Source organism: Silene latifolia, chromosome 1 (assembly GCF_048544455.1).
Source record: "Silene latifolia isolate original U9 population chromosome 1, ASM4854445v1, whole genome shotgun sequence".
Taxonomy (NCBI): Eukaryota; Viridiplantae; Streptophyta; class Magnoliopsida; order Caryophyllales; family Caryophyllaceae; genus Silene; species Silene latifolia.
In genome coordinates, this window is record NC_133526.1 from 6,166,568 (window position 1) to 6,177,477 (window position 10,910).

The 10,910-nt window shown below is 37.0% G+C and overlaps 1 protein-coding gene and 1 pseudogene across 2 annotated transcripts; both read right to left on the reverse strand.

The window, feature by feature from the left end:
* LOC141595085 (uncharacterized) lies at positions 1-3,811 on the reverse strand. 2 transcript variants are annotated; one of them, XM_074415059.1, is made up of 2 exons: positions 3,610-3,811; positions 1-1,159 (listed from the first exon to the last, which is right to left on the reverse strand). In XM_074415059.1, the coding sequence occupies exon 2, from the start codon at positions 997-999 to the stop codon at positions 280-282; it is 720 nt and encodes a 239-aa protein (XP_074271160.1). In that variant the 5' UTR covers positions 1,000-1,159; positions 3,610-3,811; the 3' UTR covers positions 1-279. The 2 variants fall into 2 exon arrangements, with proteins under 2 accessions (XP_074271160.1, XP_074271164.1); XM_074415063.1 differs by having other exon boundaries at positions 3,606-3,811.
* Positions 3,812-5,400: 1,589 nt separating this feature from the next.
* Positions 5,401-10,254, reverse strand: LOC141595078 (protein DEHYDRATION-INDUCED 19-like; annotated as a pseudogene).
* Between the last annotated feature and the right edge of the window lie 656 nt (positions 10,255-10,910).

A 10,910-nucleotide genomic window follows, 5' to 3' on the forward strand; every position in this document is an offset into this window, starting at 1 on the left:
TTGCAGGCTATTCTCTGAATAACAACCTTGAATAAAGAGATTAGATAGCATAGACTAATACATTAGTTTAGGCTTACTACACAACTATATCCATTCGCCTATTCAAAACATAGGTTCATACAAAAGATCTTAACAATGGCTTAAATGAAATATTCATAGTGATATCAAACTTAAAAGGGGGAAGAAGCTGAAGTATGTCAATAATCTAAAATGTACTACTTCCAGAGCTTTCAGAGGTTCACGGTAAGATCCAAAACTTCTTGGAACAGGAAACCTAATTCAACCTTCTTCCACCTCGTGTATTGCTTCCATGTCATCTTCTTTATAAACACCAAGGGGAGACCCGTGTACTGAAAGAAGCATCTCTCCATGTTTAGGCAATCTAACTGTTTTTGGTGTCATGCCTACAGACAATCTTTGGCTAGTCGCCCCAGGAGTCTGAAGACCTTCTGGCATCCCCAGCATTGCAGTATTAAATGACTCTTGGGACAAGTAATTCCCAAACTGCAGATCATCAGCAGGCACATGGTTTTTCACTGTCTTAGCTGAAAACTGAAGCCCATCAAAAGACTGTCCTGCAGCAGAGACGGAAGGATAGGCCATACTCATATGATGGAAAAGGGAGGCATGTATATCCCTTCCATCAGTAGTATTTGTATACACGTTACCGGCTTCATTCTTCCTTCTGAGATCAAAATGCTCGTCTTGGCTGTTTTTAACAACTTCTACATTAGGTAGATTCTCCTTAAAAAACTCTAGGACGGGCATTTGTAATTGCTCTTCACTGAAGTATGAACGAATCAAGTGTAGCCCTGTAAGCAGGTGGTCGACCTCCATGTCAGAAATTGCCTTGACTGCAGCAATCTGACGTTCAACTTCTCGTTCTGTGGATGAAGTCAAAATAATCTCGGATTTATTGTGATTCTCATCAACATTAGCCGGTTTATCATCTGATGTCAAAGGCTTCTTAGCCGTCCTCTTATCTTTTTTCTTGCCCATTTACAATATAAAATTCACTTTAAAAATCCACCCTCAATTAATTCCTAGAAATCAGAAGCCGTGTCATTTACCCGCACTAAACATCAACATATGGGATCACTGCAGGGCCTGGCTGGAATTGAGGATCACAACGGAGGAAGAAAGCCTGGTGAAGGATTCGCTACAGAAAAAAAGTAATCATATCTATTATCGCCTTAAACTAAATATCGATAACAAAGGGTAAACTGCAACAACCAATACATGTCACCAAACAACACGATTAAAAGAATCAGAAACAGCTTTATAATTCTCAACCAGAATAATGAATTGAAAACCACGAAATGATATTGACACATACGAGAACAAGCAAGATAACAATCACGAATACCAAATGGGTTGGCTCAATTGGTCAAAACATGAATGGATAACTAAAGGTTTTCAGATTCAAGCCTTAGTCTTAAGGGGTCAAAACGCACCAAGGCGCTAAGGGGTCTAGGCGACAAGGCACAAATCACAAGGCACACTATTTTTAATAACAAATTTGTGTTTTCCAAATAAAAAAGGCAACAATAACTTCTCTAATAGTTTTTACTTTTAAGGTTGGCTAACATGTAAAGGAGTAAAAGTTAGGAATAATGGGGAAAAGATATAGCATAATTAAAGATCTTGACGAGAAAGAATGGAAAATGTGTACTAGTAAGTCTTGTTAAGTGAGCCTTACTTAAAAGGCACACCCAAAATGCACTGAGGCGTTTTGGCTGGTACTCATCCAAGGAGCGAGGTGCGATGTTTTAAACTAAGGTTCAAACTTGGATGGGATTACGCCATTTTGAGTTAAAGTATCTTAACCTTGTAAAAACTTAATATGTGTGGTTTAGAGGCTATCATTTATCCTTGAGTTAAGCACTACAGAATTTCCGGCACAAAAAAAAAAAAAAAAAAAAAAGAGGTAATAGCAATCATGAGGGTTGCTATATACCTTCTCCCTCCAACCTTCTCTCTCCAACCTTCTCCCTTTGCCCTCTCACAATCGGTTAAACAAATATATATCGTGTGGGGTCGGATGGCAAGTGGATGAGGCAAAATATACAATATTTTAACCGACTGTGAAAGGAGAAGGTAGATAGTATTCCTCAGCAATCACAAATATCTCACACAGCATTATCTATCCACATTCCTGGAATCAGGCCCGGTTCTGAGGGTCGTCTGAAAGGGTGGCGGCCTAGGGCCCAAGCTAGAAAGGGCCCATTGTTCAGAGTTTTAAAATAATATAATAGTGGTAGGAAAAGAAGAAAAAAAATCTAATTTAGTAAAAACAAAGCAATGCTTTTCTAATTTCTCACCCTGACTCTCTACCCTCTTTTTTTTTTTCTCTCGATTTAAATTTTAAGTTTTTATAAAAGAAAGACGGAATTCGATTTTAAAACCCCTAAGTTCACCTTGACTTTCAATTACACTTTCGTTCTTCCTTTTTGTTTTTCATCTTCCCTTTTTTATTCGCATTTTGAGGCGTGCGTGCACCCATGGACGGTTCGAAAAGATGATTCATGTCAGCCGACCCCAAATCATTTTGGGATTAAGGCTCTGATGTTGTTGTTGTTGCAGAGACCCGAATTCCCAACTCTTTTTTCTTTTTTCTTTAATTGCAAATTTAGAATTTAAAAACTCATCTACTAATTCATAAGCAACGGTTTCTTAATTTCAATGGCCCAAGATATAAGATATATGATCACTGATTGAGTCAATCATAACCTTAAAGCTTTGATTGAGATGGTCTTCAAATGTGGTAGAGTGAGGTTCTTGATAAAAGTTAACGCCTTAATTAAGAGTTGATCTTCTTGCACTACCACCACCCTTAATCCACCTTACACAACCCCAAGAATTGCAGCAAACCCACTATTAATGTTTTGCCACAACTCCTTTGGTCAACCACCGCCAAAATTATTGGCCACCAGCCTCTTGGCCAAATTACCACCAAAATTGCATTATCTCACTACTAAAATTCGACCACCACTCCTTTGGTCACTATTAAAATTCGGCCACAACCCCTCATGGTAGATATTATTTTTAAGCAAAAGCAGCAAACCACTCGCCCAAAACACGGCATGGCTCATCCCAAAATCCACAAAGCCTCTTCCGCTACACGAAAGAATTGCATTATACCCACTCCAAATTATGACACTATCCTTCTCTCACTACCAATTTCGGCCACCATCTTCTTATTCTTCTACTGGATTTACCCCAAAAGAATAAGAGGACAATTATCTAGAGTAATTAATGCATTTTTTTGTAATTGGAAAGGTATACGCAAAAATAAAATTCAAACACCACTGATTTCACTTTGCATTAACTAGCACATGTACATTATCCCTGAAAATCAAATAAGCAAAGCTCAAAGTTTAAAGCACTCATTCATTAACTAGCACACTCTTGGACAAATCATCATCAGTAAAATCAGACGAAACATATGAAATTAAGAACAAATTAATATCAATTGAATAGCAAATTAATACAGTACTAATTTAAGGGCAAATTCGTTTGAATAGAAAACTGAATAGCAAATTCGTATGAGATTCAATTCAAATAAGCATATGAAATTAAAAACAATAAAAAGATTAAAATCATACTTACTAAATAATTGATGGATTCGAAATAGGAATAAAAAAAGAGGGATTTATCCTTCTTGCTGGTGGTCGTCGTCTTCGCCGGTCACTATCGTCGTCGGCTGCCGTATAATCTCAGTTTATGGTTAGAGGTGAGTTTAGGGTTAGAGCCTAGAGGTGGGTTTTGGGTTCAATGAGAGAATTGGGATTTTGGTAAAGAAAGATAGTAAAATAGGCAAAATTATACGATACGGTTTTATTATACGTATTCGATACGCTATACGGATTTAATTATACGGATTTTCGGATATCCGATACGAATTTCCGGATATCTGATACGGTTCTTTAAAAACCGTCTCGGATAAGGATTGGCAAAATATGAAACCGGATATACGGTATCCGATACGGTTGCTTTTTCCTGAAATAAAATATTAAAATATATACATAAATCACAAAATATCCAATATGTTGGTGATTAAAACTTATTAGTATTAAACTTTATAACTTATTTACTCCTATAACTTTTTAAAACACTTTTAAGTTACTAAAAAAACCAAGAATCACACATAGAAAAGAAAAAAAATATATTAAATTACATAAAGTGAGGTTGAAAACCGGATACCGGATACGGTTTTCGTATATACGGAAAAACCGTATCGGATAAGGATACTTAAAAAGGGGATTTAAAAAACCGGATAACCGATACGGTTTCCAAAACCGTATCGGATATCCGGTTTTGCTCACCCACCATACTTACACCGCTTGAGATTGTTTTCTCCAAATATCTAACCGTCCTTAATTTATTCATAAAAGTAAAGGGAAAATGAAAGTTAGAGGGGAAATTATTATTAAATGGGGTTGAGAGAAAGAAATAGAGAGGATCTTAATCTAGAAAATAGAACCATGTGTGTTACTGTATTTGTTAAGTTAAGATTTTTTTTTTTTTTAAGTATACGGGTCTAAGGGTCGGGTCCCATAAATAAGAATCGGACCCGAAATACTTGTCTAAGACTCATACTCGACCCATATTCGCACGATTCTCAAAAATTCAGATCCAGACCCGATCCATAAGGATCCGGCCCAAAAGGTTTGGGCTGGGTCCCCGTCCCACTGCCATCCCTAAATTCATGACTGTATATGCCAAAAAGTTGAGTTAAATCAAAATGTGGTTTTTCTTTGTTTTTGCGTTGTAGTTTTATGGGTTGTGTTTGGAAATGTAGTTTTTTTTTAGTAAATTATCAATAACTCCTTTTTAAAATACACTTTTAAAAATTTACTCCTTTTTAAAAAAAAGTTTAAAAATTACACCCAGAATAATGCAAAAAATTTAAAATTGCTCCCAAACTCCTATTTTTTACATTTTTATGACAAAAATGCCCTTAAGTTTTTATTCTCATATAACGAATATGATGGTGGATTTTTGGTGGAGGATTGTGGTGGTTTACCGTGGAGTCCTTGAGTGGGAGGTCAATAACATATGAGAAATAAAAAAATGAGGGGCATTTTTGCAAAAATATAGGTTAGGGAGCAATTTTTAAATTTTTGCAATATTTTGGGTGTAATTTTTAAACTTTTTTTTAAAAAGGAGTAAGTTTTAAAAAGTGTATTTTAAAAGGGAGTTATTGACAATTTACTCTTTTCTTTTTTTTACTTTTTTGCAAGATAAGAGAAGTAACTAATACGAAAACGTTAAAAGAAAAGTATTTCCAAGTCAGAGGGCGAGTGATAATGCATACATGTACTTAAGAAACGAGAATTGTTAGATGCGTGAAATAGTTTTGATTAGTCCGTAATGTGTGAAATATTTGGCGAAAAATGGTGAAAAAATGTAGTCTTTTATACCCGACATAGCACTTTGGATGAGCATTGGAAAGAATACTATACATTTTCCTGCATACATACATATACATACCTCTTCATTAACTTAAGATTTCGCACATCATAGCAAGAATTACATTCACTTGAACCTAGGACTAGATTAAATTACATTTATTCCTACATTCACCGTCTCCCGAAACCACACCAGCAACTTCACAGCTTAATCGTCGAAAATGGCGGAGAACAGTAGGTCGTGCACAAATTCAGATCTTCTCACCCTCTCCTCTTGATCTTTGATCGACAATGGAGGTGGTGTTAACAGATTCCTGTTGCCACAAAAATGACATTCAGATTGACAAATTAACAACACCACATACAAGTTTTTCTATGTAATACACTTCTGTTCTTTAAAGTTTACGTAGTAATCCTAGTTTTTACACTCACTGAGTCACTGGTACCTCTAAACTTAATGAATACTTCTCAAAATATCCGAAATGCTCTAGTCTAGTCTGCTGTCTGCCTCTCTTAAATGTTTAGTTCATGCACTTTCAATTGATTTTTTGGCAATAGTTTGTTGAACCATTAATATAAATATCATTTACTCAATCGTAAACCTATCTTCTTTCCAATTTTAAATGTTAAAATATTCGAACTTTAGCACTATGGTATTCTAAGAACTATTTTGTACTCCGTATTTACTGAGTTTGGCTCCGTTTGGCACGACACTTCAGGTAGCTTATTTGACCAAAGTAGCTTATTTGACCAAAATTTCAGCTACCTGATTTTTTTGCAAGTGTTTGGCAAGTAGCTTATTTGGTCAAATAAGGTACCTGAAATGAAATGCTACATCAGGTAGCATTTGGGAAATCAGGTACCTGAAATAACTTATTTTCCATTTTGTACCCCTTTATTCTATACTATTAAATAATTTTCATATCCTTTTACGTCATTTTACCAAAATCAGCTACCTTTTCAGCTAGTTTGCCAAACACATTTTTATATAATCAGTTACCTTATCAAGTTCCTAATTTTCAGCTACCTTATCAGTTACCTTTTCAGGTTTCAGCTAGCTTTTCAGTTTTCAGCTATCTTTTCAGGTTTCAGCTACCTTTTCAGGTAGTTTTGCCAAATAGAGCCTAAGGTTATCAGGCTATCAGCAATGCTTCTAAACGTGAGGTACAACGTAGTATTCAACCAAACAGAAGGGTACCACGTAGAAAAGGGAACCACGTTGAAAAACCCTAGTTTTTTTTTATAATCAAGTATGATCAATTTTTCCTTGTATCACTACATATCTTCCAGAAAAAAAAAAAAATTAATAGTGAAAGTTGAGATAAGTTGACCATCACATTCAATTGCGGACAATCAGTTTCCGTCGGAGGAAGGACAATTGTACACCTAAAAATAAAGTAAAAACAAGAGGAAACTAACCTCTCTAATAAATTACCCTGTCTAGCATTCTTTGTAGAGCTTGTCTCGGATAATGACACAGGCTGAGAAGTCTCAGCCATGGGCAATATGAAAGACGACAGCAGAGGATCAGGCACTGCATTGGATGATACTAACGAGGAGGAATTTCCAAATATTGGCGGTAAATTCCCTTCGCGTAGTTCTCTTCTCAACAGCGAAAGTGTAGAATGAGATCCACTTTTACGTGATTTTCTCTTGCGCTGCACGTTAGATATAGTCAAGGAATTCAAATATGAAAGGTTATTCTTCACATCCGTGCAAAGTCAATGCTTGCAAGATCACGAAAACAAAGTATCTCCCACATCTGAAGAAAAGATCAGTATAGCAGGTACTTTCGTGTTGCCATTTCAGAAAAAGTAACTAAATCTTATGTTATATTAAAATCTCTTACATTTCAACTTCCATAAATATATCATAAGACTGCCTGTAAGTATTGACACACACAAAAAGGTCGTGTACTTGCAAGCCTCGGTGCGTCTTGCAATTAGCTGCACCTCAGGCACACTTTTTTAAACTAAGAAGAGTGTATGGAAGGCAAGGAGTAAATCATAGGAGTACTAAACAAGAAAGAACCCATATTAGACGCCAAAAGGATATCTTAAATATGTTCGCATGTTGCAATGTGATATGTGCAAGTGTGCAACCATATCGACACCCACCCTCATAGCACAAACTGGACATACCTGCAGATCAATAATACGTACACTGTTACAGTATAATAAAAGATAGTACAGTAAAATAAAGAATAGTTAATCAAGCCGTCAAAACCCCTGAAAAATCCAATTTATCAAAGACTAAGATATTGTGACATTTACAGTGGTCCTCTGTGCATAGTTACTTCGACACGTCAAATGACTGGTGACCCCAGTGTGAACATGATACGGCATGTGATACAACAAGTGACACAAGTAAGACTGACTCAGTGGAATTTGAGATGAATCCAATGCATAGTGATGGGGAGAAACTCGGTTAAGAAAGGAGGAAGAGAAAAGATGAGAGTGAAAGAGTCTTGGAATGTGGATTACTCATGCGCTGGAGATGAAGAGGATTGTGGGGAACAAGGCTGTCAGTGTTCCCGCCGATGATGCAATGTATGGCGCAATCTTTACTCAAACAGGTTTGGAGATTCAAATATCCAAACTAAGATACTGCTCCCTAATTTCTAAGGGTGTGAACCTTAACAAACGAAGGATCTTGACAAGGAGCAAACTTAGGGAAATGACGCACTCCGGACGATTATCTTCCCCCTCTTGACATCATCGAAAAGAAGAAAATACGACTAGAATAATACCATAAAATGCATAGATTAATAATTAAAAGCATCCATCACAAAAGATTAAGTCCAAAAGACCTAGACATCATCCATACAAGAAGTTCAAAACAACTCCGAAAGAAAAGAGCGGTCTAGGTGACAAAAGCTAGGATAAACCATATAGGTAGGATGGCTAGAGGTTGTGGGTTTTGTACTCTATGGATCAGAGGCGGTCCAGACATGCATTGAGAGTTGTGGTATAGCTGCAATTCGCCCATCAAAGTTGGCCAACTGGGTATGAACTGACTGCATATATGTTAGCGCAGACTCTCGCTGTGCACTCTATGTTGGCGCCACCAATCTGCAAACTCCGAGCCTGCTGCACGAACTCCCCTAAGGAGTGACGCTGCACATTGTATTCATCTGTCATTGTTGTCTTCATATACGCCATCCCTGTTGTTTGTTCCCTTAAAACAGCCCCAAAAACCCTCCAGCATAGCCTTCGGCCACTCAAGATCAACACTAACCTTGGTCATCCAAGTACCCTGGTAAGGATCAATGGATCCTCTGCCACTACCAACCTCGGCATTACTGGTAACTCACCTTTTATTTCAACTTCCCATCATTCTTTTCTTTGATTTCCAAAATATTGTTTTCAATCTCCAAACCCTTTTGAGTAAAGATCGTGTCACACATTGCATCATCAGCGGGAACACTAACAGCCTTGTTCCCCGCGATCCCCTTCATCTCCAACACGAGTAATCCACATTCCATAAGGTCTTTCAAGAATCGTTGACACCTTAACATCCATAAGTATTTAGCAGCCTTATGAACTTTCCCAAACCCCAACATGCGTAGATTGACCTTAACAATGTCGGCTATTTACCTTACCGTTTCAATTGATCTCCCTCTACTAGAATAGGATCATATAATCGTCACCCTATCCTACTAAATCTATCTACTTTCTACAGCAATACAAGCCAGCCTAATCAACTCAACTTAACCACAAGCCTATTCAACTCAATCGCCACCCTATCCTAAAAAATCTCGGCGTAATTTTGGGAACAACAAGAGAATCATTCAATTGATAAAGTTGAAAAATTGTTAGCAGCTAATAAAGTTACCAACTTGAATAAGATTTGACAAAATATAAGGAATAAAAAATACCCCATTCCCATTTTTGGCCTCAACAGGATGATCATCATCAATGTGGCAGCAAAGTCCAATAATGTCAAAATACTCTGAACAAAATGGACATGGAAACTCCTCCCTTATATCATCATCTCCATCAATCTCCTCAAACTCCATAAACACATCTATTATACAGTACAAATTAGAAAACAGCATAAATAAGCATCCACAAATTCTTGTTTAAGACGGGCATATCAAATTCAAATAGATAGATGGGACTTTAACCAGTGGTGGAGCTAGGGGGGCTAGGGGGGGCGGTCGCCCCCTGACGGATGAAATTTTCGAAGTTTTTAGTTAAATTTTTCGAGGGTACCTTATGAAATTAGTCGTTCGCCCCCCCTAAAAATTTTCGCCCCCCTAAGTTCAAATCCTGGCTCCGCCACTGACTTTAACTAGGTACAATTTGACTCGTTTTAAGCTTAAGACACGGATATGTATGCCCAGAAATCACATTCAATAAAACTGTAAAAAGAAATGAACTTTTTGCATAACAAGTGATATACCTGATCGAGATTGGAACCCAGATTGATATCTTTTAGAGATTGAAGATAAACAAGCATTACAGGAATCAGAATCCATGATTGATATTTGATAATGATAAAAAGGGTCACCAAATTTACAGATATATTTAGGGTTTTTTAATGAGAAAACTGAGAGATTCATGAAATTTATAGGGGATTTTGTTGATGGGGTTGATCATCTACAGGAAAGTGAGCTGAAAAATGAAAATGGGGTTTTTGAAGGACATAAGAGGAGAGAAAGTGTGTTTTTGTGGAGAATGATGGATGAATCAGATTAGTTTTGTCGGGTCAAAACTTCAGTATTTACACAAGAGAGCACGCAATATCACAGTTTGGGGTTAAATTAAACATGCTCTAACCTCACTATTTTTACAGTAAAAGTAAAAAAAATGACAATGCAGAGACTCACGCCTGAAATCATGGTCGATGGCATACCACGAGTTTAGGAAATGGAGAGGCCATTACCTCTCTTAACAATCATAAAATAATGCAATGTACTTTACTCTTCCTTATTCCTTTATTTTTATGCATAAATATAGAGCCATCAGATTACACCGGAATACATATTGGCCGTTGAGAGGAAATGGCCTCTCCATACCACTACTTGGCTACTAACCTCTATTTAAAAAGGTTGGAAATTTATTTTGGCATGTCAGATTTCTATCCTGATCTTGAAATCAATCGTTGATGTCTAATCTCGATTTACAGGTGCATCATGCAGAGTTGCAGACTCATCAAAATGTGGTCGTGATAACCTTCATCAAAACAGTCATGATTCTGCACGACCCATATAATACTCCCAAGACCCAAGTGTCTCACCCATTTGTTAACGTATTTCGTTTTGGTCCATCTCAACTCTCGACCATATGTTAAGTAATTAGTCATATTAAGGTGGTGATTGGTATATTCCTTCCTATAGTATATGTCCGAAACTCTAGTCGCGGCCTGAATGAATTGATCAAGCCGATCATAACCGACAAATGAAATGTGTATCGACGTTAAGCATTACGGCATTACGAACTCTCAGTACTGTAGGTACGGTCATCATACCGGGCTGGAGAGCTTTTTGTGCAAACA

What these genes read in the sequence shown, in the direction of transcription:
- LOC141595085 (XM_074415059.1), bottom strand. Translation starts at nt 999, where the DNA reads ATGGGCAAGAAAAAAGATAAGAGGACGGCTAAGAAGCCTTTGACATCA.